This window comes from Pteropus medius, unplaced genomic scaffold (genome assembly GCF_902729225.1).
Source record: "Pteropus medius unplaced genomic scaffold, Ma_sr-lr_union100, whole genome shotgun sequence".
Taxonomy (NCBI): Eukaryota; Metazoa; Chordata; class Mammalia; order Chiroptera; family Pteropodidae; genus Pteropus; species Pteropus medius.
In genome coordinates this window covers 22354988-22375697 of record NW_024356249.1, presented here as the reverse complement: position 1 = coordinate 22375697, position 20710 = coordinate 22354988, and the positions used below count along the sequence as shown (strand labels likewise).

The 20710-nt window shown below is 36.3% G+C and overlaps 1 protein-coding gene across 2 annotated transcripts in view; it reads right to left on the bottom strand.

The window, feature by feature from the left end:
• SAMTOR (S-adenosylmethionine sensor upstream of mTORC1) overlaps nucleotides 1-20710 on the bottom strand; it is a 106056-nt gene that overhangs the window by 71815 nt on the left and 13531 nt on the right. For both annotated transcript variants that reach the window (XM_039860836.1, XM_039860835.1), the window contains exon 2: nucleotides 18198-18339. In XM_039860836.1, coding sequence (XP_039716770.1) covers nucleotides 18198-18339 — 142 coding nt within the window. The remainder of the gene's footprint in view (nucleotides 1-18197; nucleotides 18340-20710) is intronic.

Here is a 20710-nt window from a genome sequence, read left to right as displayed (position 1 = left end):
AAAAGAACAGTCAACAAAATTCAACGCTTATTCTTAACAAAAATACTTAATACAATAGGAATTAGTAAATATTTCCTAATAGTAAAATTATACATATCAGCCAAAAACCCAGTAACTTATTTAATGGGGATACACTATACACATTATCGCTAAATAAGTCCTGGCTACATTATAGACAAGAGAAAAAGAATCAGTCAAATGAATTGGAGGGAAAGAAAACTGTATTTGCAGATAATGACAGTATACCTAAACGACCTATAAGAATCAAGCATACAAACAATAAGAGAATTCAGTAAAACATACAAAAATTAAAAAATTTCCACAAAAACATAAACAATAGCCTATTAGAAAATGTAATGGAAGGGAAGATCATATTTTTAACAGCAACAATATGATAAAATACCTAGGAATAAACATAACAAGAAATGTACACAACCGCTATACAGAAAATCTTAAACTACTACTGAAAGACTCAAAAGTAGACTAGAATAAAAAGACATATACCTTTTTCAGGTATACAATTATTCAGGTATACAATTACAACATTATAAAAATAGCAGTTTTTTTTTTCAGTTATTAACAAATTTAATGTACTCTCAAAAATACAAACTTCAAAAATTTAGTTAGACCAGTTGATTCTAAAGTACACATGGAAAAAACAAACAAACAAACAAACAAAAAACAAAGGCAAGAACAACCAGGAAAACCCTGAGAAAGAAGAACAGTGGTGAGGTGAGGAAAGATGTTACAGAATATCACGGACTAAATGATATAAACAATGAAACATAACAAAACGTCATAAAACAAAATCTACTATGTGGGGAAAGCTGGCATATCATGTAAGTGTCTTTTTCATAAATGATTTTGGAATAGAGGTAATTATTTGGGTGGAAAAAGTTAGCTCTATACTTCACAATAAACACCAGACTGAATTCCAAATAGGTCAGAGATCTAAATATAAAAAATGATATCACACAAGCACTAGAGAAAACATAAATGAATTACTAATAGGAATTCTTACAGTCTAGGAATCAGAAAAGCTCTTCTAAAATAATCAAAATTTGGAAGTAATAAATTTTGTAAAAACAAAAATCTACACAGCAAAACAAAAACCTGCGTAGCAAAAGACAAAGTCAAAGAAAAAGGGTACATATCCGTAAATTATATAAAGAGCTCTAGAAATAATGAAAAAGGAACCAAAAACCAAGAGGAAAAAAAGTATCAAAAACATGAACACATTAATTCACAGAAAAAAAGGCAAATAATGCCTAAATATATGAAAACATACTCAACCTCATTCACATGAGAAACGGAAATTAAAACCACATATAGATACCAATTTCCACATATCAGATTGGCAAAGATTCAAAAGGTGTGCAACATACTCTCATGGTGAGGTTGTGGAGAAATTGATATCCTCTTTTTTGCTGAAGGAAGTGCAAAATGATATAACCTCTGTGGATGATGATTTAGCAATATTTAACAAAATCACATATGCATTTACTCTTTTTACCTTGCAATTCCACATCTAGGAATCTACAAAGATAAAATGCCCAAAAAACAAAAATATGCGCAAGATTATTCATTATAGCAATATTTGTAAAAGGAAAGCTTGTAAATAACATAAAAATGAGAAGTTATGGGGTAGTTAATTTATTTGTTAACTTGACTGAACCACAAATTAGTTATCTGGTCATTCTGGGCATTTCTGTGAGGATGTTTCTGGATGAGAGTGACATTTAAATTGGTAGACTGCATAAAGCAGATTGTTCTTCATAACATGGGTGGGTCTCATCCAATCAACTGAAAGTCCACATAGAAAAAAAAGGCTGATGTTCCTTGGAGTATGAGATTCCTCTTGCCCAACTGCCTTTGAACTGGGACACTGGATTTTTCCTGCCTTTACACTCTAATTGAACCATCGGCTCTTTGAGTCTCAACCTTGCCTATCTTAGAAACGACACTATACCACTGGTTAGGTTTCTACCATGTCAACACACCCTGTAGATCTTGAGACTTATGATTATCCATAAACAAGTGAGACAAATCTCTGAAGAACCCTTACTAATACAATACCAAACAGAGTGACCTCTATGACATATTACTAGGTAAAAAAGATACAAAATAGAGTATATAACCTGTACGTACTTGTATAGATAAGAAAGGGTGAATATATGTGTGTATGCACATTTGTGTTTAAATTTGCTAGTTTCTGCGAAAAGGAACAAGGGTAAGATAAAAAAGATACAAAAAACAAAATGGAAAGGAGCTTTTATAATAAAGTTTTGATTTTTGAACCACGTAAATATTTTATAGTCCCCCAAATTTAAAGAAAATTGGAGGAAAAAAAAAACACATAAAACAGAAAGCAAAGTGAAACCAACTGTATAGAAAATTGATAATGTAACTATATACAAAAGAACTGTTTCAAGGAACTTTTAAACACAGTGTTATGACCCTTAGTGGGATATATTTGTAAAAGGAAAGTTTGTAAATAATTTATAAAAATGAGACAATATCTATATACTTGCGATGGTTCATTTATGTTAACTTAAATGAACCACAAGTGCTTATAGACAAAAGAACTGCAAAGAAATCTCCATTCAGTTTATTGTTAGAAGTAAAATTGGCATTGTAATTTTGAAACCATTTTATGTGAACAAAGCAAATATGCTAATGTTATTCACAACTAATTCCTTCAGTGTAACAAGAGAGATACAAATATAAAACAAAGAAGGCAAAAATCCTATGATGTTACATTTGACAGGAAATGTAAATTATGTTTGACTATAAATATAGTTTTTCTATCTTCATTGAAAAATTCTAGCAGGAAGGACACCCCAGCAGCATATCTAGTGCCTAGATTTTGATTTCTGAATGCCACTTCTCACTAAAAGAAACTAGGGCTCCTTGAAGAAATAGACTAATCCTAGGTCTTAAGATTACACTAGATAGTAAGAAAGTGCCCAAAGGTGATGTCAGAAAATAGAAGTCAGCTTTGAAGGGGCTCCCACTGGCAAAATATGGAACTATTTGAATAGAAACACACAGACACACCAAAGACTGATAGAAAAAGTGAATAAACAACAATCCATGAGGCTAAAGTGATATTCCAAACAAAATCACTTATCACAATTAGAACTATTATACCAACTTCTTGTGAATTGATAATTAAAGATTTACTTATATAAGTTTATTTTTACCCATCCTTTCTGAAGATCATTTAATTCTTCTCTGTTCATACAGGAAAGCTTTTATTTATAGAAGAATGACAAGTAATAAATGCAAATAATTATATAATTAAAAAAATCAGTTTGCAACCCCAAATGAAATAATAATCGGGAGTAAATCTGTTAGTTGAAAGACTGCTGGGAGACAGGGCTGATCCATAAGTCAAAATGTTACGCTACAAATTACCTGCTAATTGAGAAGGGAAAACATAAGTCTACAATGGAAGGATCTAGCAGTAGGTACCACCTTAACCAAATGACAAAATTTGGTTGTATTCTCTAGTGGTGGAATAATCTGACAGTAAGAACTTGCTAACGTGATGCAATATCAAGTATGCAGTTTCACCTAATAGATATTTTGGCAAAAATACATGACTTGAATCGACACTGTAGACTCAACTTTTAGTTTATAAGAAATAAAGTTGAGAGAAGTAATTAAATGGCACTATGAGAAAAAAACAGATAAATCCCAAACAAAAGATGCAATACTAGTTTTAGATTAAGATACAATCACAGACCCCTGGTTATGCTATAAAGAGAAAAATAAACTATATAATCTAAAAAACAATATATTAAAGAAATAGAGCTGAGGATGAAGGGAGGTCAAAAGGAACCAAATCCAGGGACACAAGCCTTTCCTAGATGAGAAGGGATCACAAGCACTTAGCACATTTGTTGAAAATGTGCATGGGCAGCAGCAGAGGATCAAGCCTTTCATGGCAGAGAAATTCTGTTTTGTTAAACAGAAACCAGCAGAACTCTTAATGGCTGCTTAAAATGGTGTGACAGATTGGAACCCTTAAGAAACCCAAATGCAGAGATTCTCCCCATTCTCCTCTTGCTTTTCCCCAGCGCTTTTCAAGTACATAACGGCAGTAGGGCAGCAATGGAGGCTTGGAATGGGACCAGAAAATTCTCTGCACTTTCTCTTAGCCTTAGGTTAGAGTCCTCCTAGATGATGGCATGAGTAATATAGATAGAACAAGACTCAGCCTCAAAGCATTTGACACCAGAAATGAACTGAAACTAAAGAGGTAACACACCTTCAATCCACCTTAACTTCTGATGGGATGGATCAAAGTGTTCAGTCTCTTATCCTACTTGCCTATCAGAGGAAAAAGCATGCCCTCTCTAGGAAAAAATAATATTTACACCGGTCTCCTTTCAATACAATGCCAGTATACATATTTTTCAAATTATCAGACATAAATGAAGCAAAAAAGGGATGAGCATAACCGAAACAAAAAACAGCCAAAAGAAACAGACTCACAAATAAACCATACGTTGAAATAAGCAGACAAGACTTTAAAATAACTGTTATAATTTTTAATGGAAAAAAAGATTAATCAAGTAGATGAAAATATGGAGAACTTCAATGGAAAATAAAATCTCTAACGAGCCAAATAATTATTATAAAAAAAATAACAGAAAAATTATATCTTGAAAACATCTCTTGGTAACTGATAAATCAAGAAGCCAAAAAGAAAAATCAGAATTTACAGAATATTTGAACAATGCTATTAACTACTTTGAATCGACAAGCACAAAATAGAGAATGTGGGCTATTTTACAAATCACTGACATTTCTCTAAAAATTCAAATGTTAATGGAAAACAAAAACATGAACCTGAAGAAATGTAACCACCAATGTATGAGCCCTGATAGGATTAAGAAAAACAATTATAAAGTACATTTTAGAGACAGTAAGAAAAATTTAAATTTATGAACTAGATATTTTAGGAAATTAGGAAATGACTGTTGTTTTAATGAGATGATGGTATTGTGGTTACGGAGAGGAATGTCCTTATTCTTAGGAGATGTGTTAGGTTGAAATGTTATCTGCTACTTTTTTAATTTAAAATTTTTTATTTTATTTTTCATTTTTCTATTAGAGGTGATATTCAATATTATATTAGTTTCCAGTGCACAATATAGTGATTAGACATTTACATAATTTACGAAGTGATTCCCCGGATTAGTCTAGTACCCACCTGGCACTATAGACAGTTATTACAATATTATTGACTACAGTCTCCTAGCTGTATTTCACATATCCATGACTATTTTGTAACTATCAACTTGTACTTTTTAATCCCTTCACCTTTTTCACCCTGCCCCAGCAAACACCCCTCACCTGGCAACCATCAGTTAGTTCTCTGTATGAGTGTTTCTGTTTTGTTTATACATTTATTTTGTTCTTCAGATTCCATATATTAGTGAGATCATATGGTATGTCTTTCTCCGTCTGACTTATTTCACTTAACATAATACTCTCAAAGTCCACCCATGTTGTCACAAATAGTAAAATTTCCTTTTTTTATGGCCGAGTAATATTCTACTGTATATGTATATGTACTTCTTTATCCAATCGTCTAAAAATGAGCTCTTAGGTTGCTTCCATAACTTGGCTATTTTAAATAGTGCTACAGTGAACACAGCGGGACATATATCATTTCAAGTATTTTGGATTTTTTCAGATAAATACCCAGACGTGGAATTATTGAGTTATAAGGTAGTTTTATTTTTAATTTTTTGAGGAACCTCCAAACTGTTTTCCACAGCGGCTGTACCAATTTGCAATCCCATCGACAGTACACCAGGGTTCCATTTTCTCCAAATCCTTGCTATTCTCACAACAGGTGTGAGATATTACTTATTGTGGTTTTAATTTAATTTCTCTGATGATTAGTGACACTGAGCATATTTTCATATATCTATTGACCATCTGTATGTCCTCTTTGTAAAAATACCTATTCAGGTCCTCTGCCAACTTTTTAATTGGGTTGTTTGGTTACTTTTTTTGGTGTTGAGTTGTATGAGTTATTTATAAATTTTGGATATTAACCCTTGTCATAAGATGTATCATTTATGAATACCTTCTCCCATTCAGTAGGTTATATTTTAGTCTTGTTCATGATTTCCTTTACTTAACCCATTTCCTATTTGCCCTGAGAATAATCACCCACGGTGCTTGCGGCTGCAGCATTTACCTAGAGATAACTTGCAAATTACAGTCCTAACCTTACCCCTAAGTCTGCCACAAAATAGCTTGCTTTTATTATTATTTTCACATCGTTCTAGTATATCAATAGTCTTTGGAAACAAATGGCATCATTCTATTTATAGTACTGTTTTTAGTAGCAGTATTTCCATTTATAAAAATATACTAATTCTCAATCGCAGAAAAAGTCAAATCCTAGAAAAGGGAACATTCCTACATGTGATGTTAACATCATTCTCAAACGGTTGTTAGCCAAAGATTCATTTGATGAATTCGATTTATGTAAACATTTGTTACATTAGGATTAGAGACAAGAAGAATTTTTATATTTTATTTTCACATTGAAAATCAGTCAAATTTGCTTCAGCCTCAAGGAGCATATTTAAAATTAACATTGGCAGTGAACTGTACTTTTTTTCTAAACAGGAAATGGGTTAAAAAATTTTAGTTTGACGTAGTCCCATTTATTTTTTCTTCTTTTTTCTTGCTAGAGTAGAAAAATTATTACTAAGAGCAATGTCAGAGAGTTTAATGGCTATGATCTAGGAGTTTTATGGTTTCAGGTCTTACATTTAAGTCTTTAATCCATTTTGAGTTTATTCTTGTATATGGTGTAAAAAGGTGGTCCAGTTTCAATTTTTTGCATTACCTGTGCAGTTTTCCCAACACCATTTACTGAATAGACTATCTTTACCCCATTATATATTCTTGCCTCCTTTGTCATAGACTAAAAAAGTTGGGTAGCAATACTTACTTCAGACAAAATAGACTTTAAAACAAAGGCTATAATAAGAGATAAAGAAGTGCACTATATTAAATATAAAGGAATCAATTCAACAAGAGGATATAACTCTAATAAACATCTAAGATAAGAGAACCTAAACACATAAAGCAAACACTGACCAACACAAAGGGATAGACTGACAGTAGTACAGTCATAGTAGGGTACTTTAACATTCCCATTGCCGCCACTGGGCAGATCTTTCGGACAAAAAATCAATAAGGAAACAGGACCTTAAAAGAAACACTAGATTAGATGGATTAAATTGATATTTTTAGCGCATTCAACCCAAAGCAGCAGGATATACATGCCTATCAGTGACATGGAACATTTTCCAAGATAGACCATATGTTAGGCCATAAAACAAGACATCTTCTCTGACCACAATGGTATGAAACTAGAAATCAATTACAAGAAAACAACTGAAAACACACAAACACATGGAAGCTAAATAACATGCTATTGTAGAAAAGCTCCAAAGTCAGACCAGCAAAAAACCAAGCAGTAACTCGGAGAGGAGAACTCACATTTATTACATACAATTCCAGAGGAGCAAGCGTTCTGAAGATCTTGGCAATGAGCTCAGTTGCAACATTCTTCATATACAGGAATTTTACAGAAGCTAATTGGTTAATTTGAACCCAGATCATTACAAACACTGAGAGTTGCTATAGTTGCAAGTAGTAACATTGGTAAAAGGGCGGGAGTTGCTAAGGGTTACCGATAGTTAAAACTTGTTACAGAAAGCGGGAAGTGCTTGCTTACAAATTGCTACAAGAGGCTGGGAACTGCCAGGGTACAAACGTTACTTAGACAGGTCGAGCAAAGGGCAAGTAGGACAAAGTGCAAGTGAACTCTGCAAGTGAGCTCTTGCACGAGGCAAGCATACTTACAGAAGCAGAACAAAAGCCGTTAGCCTTTTCAATATTTCTTTTCATTTTCCTCTTCATTCCCCCCTTTTGATGCCCGATTAAATTCTTTATAGGGCATCACCCTTTTGACCCTCTTCTTGATCTCCCTGGGCCAGGGACCAGTAATTCCATTGCATAAGGATTTTTTTTTTTTTTTCCCTGCAGTCTTTCTTTCTACTATAGCCTCAGTGAGCGAAGTAATTGTCGGGACAATAGGAGGCAACAGGCAAGGAAGGAGGAGACAGGCCCCGAGGAGGAGTACTATTCCAACTAAGGCCTTAAGGCCTCGGAAGGTAGAGAACTAACCTTCAAAGAGATTACTGAGATCCCATTTGTGACATACTTGCACGGGCACATGTGCTAGTTTTGTTATTTGTTCAACAAGGTCCTCAACTGTCTGGCCGTGGTCATCTATCTGTATATAACAGTTAGTGAGATTGAATTTTCCCTTCTGCTGCTAATAGATAATCTAGTGCCAATCTGTTCTGGTAAATGGCATTTCTCATCTGGGTCTGCTGATGTGCTAGGAGGGTCAGGGCTCTCCTAGTCTCATTAGTAATGATCTCTAAGACTGCCTGCAGTCAGACAATTTGATTTAACATGTAAATGGGGGTGCAGTATCCCCAAGACCCATCTTCTACCCAAGTGGCAGGCCATTCATCATCTTCCCAGTCCTCTATTTGGAGTTTTCTTTTTACCCGTTATAAGGGTTGTGGGACCAGGTGACCAAGCAGTTCTGTTTTCAGAGGTAAGAGGAAAAAGGAAGGTTTTATCATGCCAATTACATAGCTCCCTTCCCAATTTTTGGGGAGGCGGATATAGGCCTTTTCTCCACAAATCCACTAAAGCCCACATGGGGCTGTCCAGTCTCAGACCTTGCCTAGGTTCTTCCAGGCTCTAGTTAGCTCTGGGAATCTGGCCAATGGATCTCTCTCTTTCTTGTTTCTCCACCATACACTTTGTTTGGAGGTGGCATTATAATATTGTTGGCCTAAGCAACTTAACTTTCCGATTGACTTTGTAAGGTTTCTTTCACCTCTGGCCAGTCAGTATTGCCCTATAATAGTATGTTTTAAAATCTATTGATTATCATTAGAGACACATGGGGCCGTTGTGTCTGGCACTGCCTGGGAGAGAACCAATTCAGTAGCTTCCCATGGCCACCTATCTCCCACTAGAGTTCCCCCACATACACAGCAGGATGTGACATTCAGGAAGTGAGCTATTCCTTCAGCTATTCTAAGAAATAGATTTTTGACTGATTGTGGTGATGGGGGACAGGGTTCAGTTATTTCCTTGCAGTATTTCCTTGTAGAAGGACTTATAAACTTTACAGGCTTGAGCTGGATGGTCTAGTACTTGACCTCTAATTTGAATTTGAACATAGGGATTCAGCCCCATCCCGTCAATGCCACGTGTTGCTACTTCTCCGGACTTCCAAAGGGGGTTCACGGGATTGGTTATGATTAATTCTAATGGACTGCATGTATGTGTTGTGCAGTTTGATAAAGCTACCCCTTTTCTAAAATACACCTCATTCTTGTTAGTGGTGTCTTCTTCCCAAGTAGCCCATAGGACATCTGACCAATAGGCACAGCTTCTTTCACATGTGAAGCTGTGAGGACATATATATAGAAAATCAAGGCAGTGGAGATTCTTTGACCTCCTTGGTGACATGGAAACAGCTCGCAGTCCTCTGCCCTAATTTCCCTCCCTCTCCAGTGTCCAATTATAAGGAGCCCCACAATAAAATTCCTCAGGCTTTGGCTGTGCATGGACCAGCCAGCTTCTGGTTGGCAACTGGAGCAGGGCATGTTGTCTTTACAAGGGATGGAGAGATCCCTCTGCGCCGTCCACGAAGGGTGTTCCTGTAGGAGCTGCTGGTTTCAGCCTACTGTAGTGATGGTTAATCCTCAAGCTTCTGCCATGCGTAGACTGGCCAGCTACTGGAGGTGGCCAGAACAGGGTCGATGATCTCAGGTGGACTTCTGCTGCCTCCAAAACGTAATTCAGAGTGGCTGATCAGGGTGCAGTGGATCCACAGGGTAATACTTACAACTTTAATGGCAGTGAGAGTTGCTAACATGACTGTGAGAGCCCGTTCAGCTCGGCTGGAATGGCTCCCTCTTCCAATCTTCAACCCATACTTCATCTTCTGGCTGAAAGGGGGTGGACCCAATTTCCCAAAGGTATAAGGGGCTCTTTCTAAAGTTTCCCTAGTGATATAGCGGGGGATCCTTCCTAAGGCCTGAAGGTGTTATGACATTTCAAGGTTAGCTATTAATCTAGAGTCTCCTTCTAAGCCTCCTTATCGGTGGGGGAGGTTTCTCGTAAAGGATTTCGCTAATCCCCAGTATCTTTGTAGGCAAACTCAGAAACCCCCTAATTTTCTTGTCTAATTCTTTTCTGTAAACCATGTATACCCTTGTTACTATATGGATATCGAGGGACGGGCAGTCTCTTCTTCCTTATCTGCTTCCTGCTGAGAATGGCCGTAGTCCCTGCCTACTGGGTCTTCATGGAGCTCTCTTTCTGCCTTAACCAGGGTGGGGTCTTGGGTTTCCTGACAAAGCTCAGCTAGAGTGGTTTTGAGGGTCTGGTTCATGCGCTCAACCTTCTCTGAACTCTGCGGTCTACGAGGTTTTGTTTTGTTTTGTTTTTACAGTGGCCTTCCCAAGGTGAGTTAATTCATGGGGGTGTAAGCTCTATCTATGTGCAAGGTAGCAAAGGTGTATCTTGTATTGGTGTAGATATTGTTACTGGATGAGTGCCTATAGTTCAGCCCACTGTGATGACTAGCCCTATGGTAGAGCCTTGGCTCCGATTACCTCACCAGCAGTTACTGTGTGATCGGCCTTGCATTGTCCTTCATGGATGAAGCTAATCCCCATCTGTGAACAATACCAATTCTGGGTCCTGGAGAGGGACATCTGTCAGGTCTGGCCTGCTAGAGTAAACTCTGTCTGTGACTTCTTCAGTGGGCAGAAACGCAGCAGGGCTCAATGTTTGTAGTTCTTTGGCGGACTCGTGGATTTTCACGAAACAGTCCCTGATAACGAGTTAACCTTTACATTTAAAACTCCTTTTCTTGTTTGGAGCGAGGGGTCAGATCGTTCCTTGTCTGATTGTTCTTCGGCCTGGCTGATGAGCTCTTGGACAACTGGCTCGGGCTGGTATTTTCCTTTACGAGGTTAACTGAAATTCTTTTGGCTTTCCAGGGGTTCTTCTATGACGGGGGCATTTTTTCCAATAGCCAATTTCTTTGCAGCAGGTGCATAGGTCGCAGCGAAGTGGGGGTCTCTTTATAGTTTTTCTCTCTGTTGTGAAGGAGCCGCAGTCTGTTGTTCTGGACCTGGGGTTCCCCAATGCAGCTGTTAACAGCGATACCTCCTGCTTCCTCCATTTGTCTGCTACCTCTGTCTCACTCCAGCAAAGCCCTCTAATTTTTGAAGCTTGCGGCGGATATCAGTAAAGGACTGAACCACAAATGCCGCACCGACCATGTGCTGGCTCTCTTGTACTTTGGGGTCAAAAAGGGTATACACCCGGAACGTCTTGCATAGTTTTTCATAGAACTCTGCGGGTGATTCCTCTGGCTTTTGGTGTATCTCTGCTGTTTTTAACATAATCTGTTGGTTTCCTAGTTCCATCTTTTACCTCTTGTGGTATGGCCTGCTGGTCACGATCACTGGTTCTCACCCTATCACTGCTCTGGATTTCTATCTAAGACTGCCTGTATTTTTACCTTTCTGCAAAATTGCCAGCTGCAATGCTAGTTGTCCCTTTTCTTCATGAATCTTTTCTCTTGCTGCTCTTTCAGCAAGAAAATCTAAACGATAAACCTCTATCTGTGCCCTAAGGACTGTTACGGCCTCTTTTTGTTCTTCAACTGTTTTCAGTATATTGGCTAATTTGGACTTTTCAGCCTCTTTTCCAGGAAAATCACATAGAGTTTGTACATATTCTGATGGACTTGGATATCTGGGGATGAACTCCATCAGGGTGGTGGTGTTTAGTGAATCTTATAAATTCTAGCAAGGCCAGCAAGTGGTCAAATTCCAGGTCCCCAATCTTAAAACAGCGGTTGGGCAGCGGTTTGATGAAGTAGTGGGAGACCCGCGAACTCTCAGATATGGACAGTACATAGTCCCCAGGATGGGAGGAGGAGTTGCGGACTAAGAACGTGCTATGGAGCTGGCCATGGAGCCGGGCCTGCACCTCCTGGCGAAACACCGGCCCTTCATACCAGGCGGATTAATCTGAGGAGTTGAACTGGAACCTGGCAGATGACATGGTGCCAGGCTGGAGCTCTGGGGTGGGTTGGGATGGCCCGATGGTGGAGGGCTGTCAGGTAACTATGGGAAGAATGGCTGTGTGGGGACTGACGAAGCTGCTGTGATATACGGCAGTAGGAAGATAGGTTTTTCCTTGGGGTCTCCTTGGTGGATTAATTTTGCTGGCACTTTCTCATTCTTTTCTCAAGTCGGTTGGGCCACAAGTACCTCACTCTGTCCCTGCCTACTTGCACTAAATCGGACCAAAGGGAGCACTACAGTAGCGATGTCTATGTATGTCTATATATGTCTATGTATGGCCACTGGTCTGGATATCCAGAGGTTCCTGTCACCACTCGATATACTGCCCTAATTATGGGGAGGTGTAGAGTCCCTTCCGAGGGTCAACCCACCCCTAGGGCGAGTCATTTAAGCTTACAAAGACCCTAACCACTGTCTTCTTACTGAAGACTAGGAGATGTTCCTACTCCTCTTCCGCCTAACAGACGTGACCTGAATGGGGGCTAATCCTGGGATCCTACACCTTGGTATCTTTTTCTCCTCCTCCTCCTCCTGTGGCTGTTTCTGGTGAGTTGGTCCTTCCCTCCTATGAGTCCAGTTGGTGACTCAGTCTTACCAGGAGTCAGAGCACCGATTAGAAATACTCAGGAGGAGCACCTCCTCAGTTGTCTCGGTTCACCTTTGCCTCGGTCTGGCCAAGCCACCAGTCCGGTGGCTCAATGCGGCGGCCAGCGTGGTTGGAATCTTGCCGCAGCCTCCAAATATGTTGTGGAAAAGCTCCATAGTCAGACCAGCGAAAAACCAAGCAGTAACTCAGAGAGAAGAGCTCACATTTATTACATGCAATCCCAAAGGAGCTAGCATTCTGAAGATCTGGGCCACAAGCTCAGTTGCAACATTCCTCCTATACAGGAATTTTACACAAGCTCATTGGTTAATTTGAACTCAGACCATTACAAACAGTGGGAGTTTAGTATAGTTGCAAGTAGTAACCTTGGTAAAAGGGCGGGAGTTGCTAAGGGTTACTGATGGTTACAAATTGTTACAGAAAGTGGGAGTTGCACAAATTGCTACAAGAGGCTGGGAACTGCCAGGGTACAAACAGTTATATTCGTTACTTAGACAGGTCGAGCAAAGGGCAAGTAGGACAAAGTGCAAGTGAGCTCTTGCATGCAGCAAGCATATTTACAGAAGCAGAACAAAAGCTGTTAGCCTTTTGAATAATCAAAAGATGCCTTGAGACAAACTGAAATAAAAACACTATCGCCCCAAATCCATGGGATACAGCAAAGCAGTCCTAAGCGAGAAATTCACAGCAATATAGGCGTAACTCAAGAAATAAGAAAAACCTCAAATAAACAATCTAACTTTACACCTAAAAGAACTAGAAAAGGAACAGCAAACAAAGAAGGAAAGTAGAAAAAAAAGAAAATAATAAAGATCAGAGTGGAAATCGTCTTTTAAAAAATATACAGAAGATCAACAAAAGCAGGAGCTGATTCTTTGAAAAGATAAAATTTATAAACTTTAAGACTCATTTAGAAAAAGAAAACCCAAATAAATAAAATCACAACCGAAAGAAGTGAAAATTACCACTAGAGAAATACAAAAGATTATAAGAAAATACTAACAACTATATGCTAACAATTGAAAAAGCTGGAAAAAATGGATAAATATCTAGAAACGGAAAGTCTTTCAAGACTAATTAAGAAGAAACAACATCCGAACTGAGAAATTACTACTAACAAAATAAAACCAGTAATCAAAAAACTCCCCCCAAACAAGTGGCTTCACAGGTGAATTTTACCAAAGAGTCAAAGAATTAACACCTATTCTTCTCGAACTATTCCAAAAAGTTCATAAGGAGAGAGGGCTCTGAAGCTCAGGATATAGGGCCACTATTACCGTGATTCCAAAATCTGACAAAGACATTACAAAAAAAAAAATTTATAGGTCGATATTCTTGATGAACATAGATGTAAAAATCTTCAACAAAATATTAGCAAACCAAATTCAGCAATACATTAAAAAGATCATGTACCATGACCAAGTGGGATTTATTCTTGGGATGCAAAGTTGCTTTAATATCTGCAAATCTATTAAACTAATACACCACAAAGACAAATTGAAAGATAAAAATCGTATGATCAATAGACGCATAAAAAGTATTTGTCAAAATCCAGCATCCATTTATGGTAAAATCTCTCAGCAAAGTGGAAATAGAGGAACACTCTTCAACAAAATAAAAGGCATGTATGACAAACACACACCTAATATCATACTCAACAGGGAAAAGCTAAGAGCTTTTTCTTTAAGATCAAGAACAAAACAAGGATGTCTACTTTCACCACTTTTATTTAACAGTGTTGGAAGTCCTAGCCACACCAATCACACAAGAAAAAGAAATAAAAGACATCCCAATTGAAAAGAAGTGACACTGTCATTATTTGCAGATGACATGATACTATATCATATACAGCAGTGGTCCCCAAACTTTTTGGCACCAAGGATGGGTATTCCTATGAGAATCTAATTCTTGATGATCTGAGGTGGAGCTGAGGCAGTGATTCTGGTGCTGGGGAGCAGCTTCAAATACAGATGAAGCTTCGTTCACTTACCTGCCGCTCACCTCCTGCTGTGTAGCCTGGTTCCTAACAGGCTATAGCCCAGGAGTTGGGGACCTCTGATATAGAAAACCCCAAAGATTCCACCAAAAAAACTATCAGAACTAATAAATGAATTCAGTAAAGTTGCAGGATACAAAATTAATATTCAGAAATAAGTTGTATTTTTATACACCAATAATGAACTCTCAGAAAGAAACTACAAAAACAATCCCATTTATAATTGCACCGGAAAAAAAAACAAAAACAAAAAAACAACCTAGGAATAAATTTAACCAAGGAGGTAAAAGACCTGTACTTAGAAAATTATAAGTCATTGAAGAAAGAAATTGAAGATGCAAAAAAAACTGGAAGCATATACTGTGCTCAAGATGGTTAAGAATTAACAAAGCAATCTATAGATTCAATGCAATCTCTATCAAAATAGCAATGGCATTTTTCACAGAACTAGAATCCTAAAATTTATGTGGAACCATAAATGATCCTGAATAGCCACGGCAATCTTGAGGGAAAAAAACAGAGTTGGAGGTATTACGTTATCTGATATGAAATTATATTCCAAGGCTATAGTAATCAAAACAGCATGGTACTGGCAGAAAAACAGACACACAGATCAATGGAACAGAGTAGAGCCCAGAAATAAACCCATGCTTACATGGTTATTTAATCTGCTATTTACTTTCAAATGGCTCAGGAAATAGTGTTTATACGTTTCTCTGTGTGTAAAGAGTAGAAGAGACCAACTGTTTTATTAAATGGACGACTATAGCTTTATATTGTTTTGTTTCTAGTTTTTAATACTTCCTATATAAATAAAACTTAATTACTTTTTGAAAGAAATCTTATGTAGAATTCTTCGAGCTAACCAGTCAACAAAATCTTGACAGGATAATGTCAGTAAGGCTTATCTCACATGCCAAATTCTTTAAGTTTTAAGTATAACTAACTGGAAACAAATTTTGTCAACCCCTTTTAAAAGCCCACTTTAGCTTTCAAAGTGACATTGCTCTCTTAGAACTGTCAACAGAGGAAGGAATTACATATAACCTAAGTTAGAATTACAGATAACTCAAGTTTCAAAATTCAATATGTTTTGAAGTCCTTCTCTGCAACCTACTTTTAAGTTTAAAGTAAAGACATTATGAAACTCCTCTTGAGATTACTTCCTATAGCAAAATTTTAACCATATTTTGCCACTGACATTTTTTAGCAATTAGACCTAAAAAATGACCTCTTTCAGAACACATGTAGATATAATAACTACTGATAAAAACACATACCTTAGGAAAAAGAAAGAAGAGTGAAATGTGAGGCAGATTCATTATTCAAGTGCAAGGTACATCAAATACTCCTATGAAAATATCAATATCAAAGCCCATTTTAGAAATAAAGTCTGACAGCTTGCCTTATGTACTGGAATACTAATTTAAAAGCAGTGCTGCAAAAAGCCAAGAATGATGATCTTAAATAGTAATGGTGCTGATTTCCTGATAGGATTACATTATTACTTTGTGTTACAAGGGAATATTTAGTTTAGTAATATACCTCATTTTATATTTCTTAAAAGAGAAAATGTATGTTCTATAGAAAAGTCAGATTTATAACCATTTTCTCTCTAGAACCAAATCAAAAAACCCAAACGCTTTCATTCCAAGCATCCCATTTCCTATTATTTTGGCTCCTTCCTATAGTTCCCCAGCTCTACAGTTCTTTGATTCCACAATCTATTGATGGTACCACCTTTTCACTGCTCCTCAACCACCTCATATTCAACTCCCTTTTTACACATCATCTTAATCACCACAATGTATATACCATATAAATCATCATCTCTCCTGTCCTTCTCTTGAGTCATTATATTCCTTTGAGCCTACTCCACTGTCTTATCCATTTACTTCCTTACTCTTCAAGAAAACTGTTTCATTGTAATTTTATTCCTTGATATTGCAGTAGACTAACTGGTTTCCTTTTTAACCCTTGCCTTTCCTATAGTTTATCTTAACACAGCAATTAATTCTTAAGGATTCTTGAAACATTTTAAAAGGCTAATAAAATACTGTCACTCCTTTTCTTAAAACATCCAATGACTTCTCCTCACACAGAGTAAAAGACAATGTCTTTACAATGGTCCACAAGATTCTATAAAATCTAGTTGTTCATTATTTTATTTTTTACCACTCTCCCACCTCTCATTCTGCTCTAGCCAAACTGGTGGTCTCCTTGCTGTTTCTGAAACATGTCAGCCTGCTTCCTGCCTCAAGGCCTTTGGACTTATTAGGGCTTGCTCTCTCACTTCCTTTAGGTCTTTTACACATATTACATCAGTGAAGCCTTCTCTTTACATCCTACTTGAAACTTTGATTTCTCCTTACTTTATTTTTCTCATAGCACTTACCATCTCTGATCTAATATATGTTTAATATATGTATTGTTTCTTGCTTCTAATCCCCACTAGCATGCAAGCTCCATCAGATTTTGGTTGGTTGATTGTTGTACTCCCAGTGTCTAGGGTATAACTAGTACATAGTAGACAACATTAAAAATATTTATTGAATGAATAAAGAAAAGAATTAAGTTAAATACATGTTTTACCATGGATCATTTGTTGAATGAATGAAACAGGCGCTATTACGTAATTTTTAAATGAGATTAACACAGAAATTTTGAATAAAAAATAACTGAAATGAAATATAAACTTGAAGTTACCACGAACTTATTGTTCATGCAGAAAGATAATGCTTTGTTTTCTGGGACTTTATTTTAAAATTGAGTCAATATACATATTCATTCTTATAATTTTACCACCTTAACAGAATTAATCAGCAGTGTTTCATTTTCTGATGTTTTTAACATTAGAATCTATGAGAAAATAAACATTATCCAAAGTCAACATAAGTGCTGGAATACCCTGAATCACATATCAAAAATCAATATTTTAAAGTTGTTTGAAGTTGTTTTTAAATTTTAAATTATAAAAGGGGCTCACTTTTACTTGAGTCCAAATATGGATATTTATCTACAGAAATTTCTATACTATATCTTATTAATGATAAGTTGTGTTAAATCTCACATTTTATTGTATTAATGTTTAAATATATTAAACATATTTAAAGCTATACTTTTAAAAAGTTGAAACAAAAAATTTTAAGTTATGTCATAGAAAAATATTTTGATTAAAAAAAGATGAATGAAATAAACCTAGGAAAGTGAAACAAGGAAGGAGAAGTTGTTTAAAAGACATGTCTGTATTAAAACACTTCTATTTTTGAACAATAAATTATACACCGCATTATTTAAATTTGAGTGTCAACAATACATTAAGAAACCAAAACTGTTAATTCATAAAAACACTCACCTACAACACCATTCAATACGACCTTCACCTTCACAAGTTTTTGCCCAATGATTATCTGCCAAATTTTTCATTGCAACAGCATATTCACAGAGGGTTTCTTCATCTTCACAGTGTTCTCGCCAGATCTTATCAAAATCTCCCACTAAAAACAAGGAAAAAAATGAATTAAGTTAACTTTACTTAAAATAGGTCAACCTAAAAACAGCATGCTACTTGCATAAAAACAGATACATTGATCACTGGAACAGAATAGAGAGCCCAGAATTAAATCCACGCCTATACACTCACTTAATGTATGACAAAGGAGTTAAGAATATACAATGGGGTCAAGACAGTGTCTTCAATAAATGGTGCTGAGAAAGTTGGGCAGATACATGCAAAAACAAGAAGCTGGACCATCTTCTTACACTATATACAAAAATAGACTCAAAATGGATTAAAGACTTCAATTTAAGACCCCAAACCATAAAACTTCTAGAAGAAAGCATAAACAGTAAACTCTGATATTACTAACAGATATTTCTTTTCAGATCTACCTCCTCAGGCAAGGGAAACAAAAGAGAAATAAGCAAATAGGATTACATCAAACTAAAAAGTTTTTGTACAGTGAAGGAAACCATTAACAAAACAAAAAGACAACCGACTGGGAGAAGATATTCGCTAATGATACATATGATAAGGGGTTAATATCCAAAATATATAAAAAACTTATACAACTCAACAAAAACACAAACAATCCAGTTAAAAAACGGGCAGATCTGAAAAGATAATTCTCCAAAGAGGAAATACGGATGGCTAATAGACATATAAAAAGATGCTCTAGGTCGCTAATCATCAGAGAAATGCAAATTAAAACCACAATGATATCATCTGTCAGAATGGCTATTATCAATAAATCAAAAAACAACTGTTGGCGAGGATGAGGAGAAAAGGGAACCCTCATACGTTATTGGTGAGATTGCAAATTGGTACAGCCTCTATGAAAAACAGTCTGGAGAGTTCTTGAAAAATTAAAAATGGATATACCTTTTGACCCAGCAATTGCACTTCTGGGTATTTATCCAAAGAAGACTAAAACAATAATTCGTAAAGATCTATGCACCCCAATATTCATGGCACAATTTACAATAGCCAAGATATAGAAGCCATCTAAATGCCCATCAAAAGACGATTGGATAAAGAAATTATGGTTCGTATATACAATGGAATATTACTCAGTCATTAAAAAAAATGAAATCCTACCATCTGCAACGACATGGATGGACCTAGAGGTTCTTATGCTGTGTGAAATAAGTAAGACAGAGAGAGGTAAATACCATATGATTTCACTTATATGCAGTATCTAAGGAACAAAAAGAACAAATTAGTCAAAAACAGCCTCACAAATATAGTGGACAATTTGGTGATGGACAGAAGGGTGGGGGCTGGAAGAATGAGGTGAAGGGTTTAAGAAGTACAAATTACTAGTTGATAGTTGGTCACGGGGTTGGGGAGCACAGCATAGGGAATGCAGTTAGCATTCATATGATGGCTAGGTGGAAGGCCAGGGGAGGGAGGGAACAAATGGGATTGTTTTATGAACTATATAGATGTCTAACCAATGTACTGTATACTTGAAACTAATTTAAATGAATAAATTTAAAAAAAAAAGTTAGGCTCTTAGAAGTTTCAGCAGTCTAAAAATTAAACATGAGTATAAGCAAAATCATAAAGTTTAAATTTCGTAAGTTTAAAAGATCCTATTTGCAAACAGATGTATCATTTAGCCATGATGATTTGATAATCAAGTAAATTTTACCATTTTAAACACATGGGTCTGTGAAGCTGAATAAAACTAATAAATATAAGTGGACATATACAAGTTATCAGTTTATAAATTAGAAACATGCTGGTAGGAAAATAAGTATGACTGAGCATTCAGATTCAGGCATTAATTTGTCCTGCTACCGTTGGGCAATATGACTGCAGCAACAGAGTAAAACCACTTAAGCCTGTTTCGTGCTTGTTATTTTCTTGGATCTCTATGTACTTAATAGTTTTGTATATAAAAAGGAGTTCAATGATGAGAAGGCAACATAAATTAGCGAGCATGTTAAATACTTTTATTTACACATTTGGACTTAATTTAGCCTGTCCTTTGAAAATTACAGACCTAGGGCAAAAATGTTACTAAAAAAATACCTTGGAGCTTCTCCAAAGTTTTGAGTCTTTATGAAATGTTCTGAATATTATAAGCTGACTACATTATATTACTTCCAACTACTACCTTTTAAAAAAATGAAATCAGTCATCATACTTAATATGATATCTGAAACATTAATGTGAGTTCTGATAGAGAGGTGTGCTATGGCCAAATAAATGACCTTAACATAATTATCAGGGTAAAAAAAACAAACAAAAATTATCAAAGTGGCTTCATTCAATGTCCTTAGACATGACTTAAGTTCTTTTGCCTCATGCTCAAATGTAGGCAATTGTTGGAGAGATCTAGAAAAATGGCGTAGATGATAGAG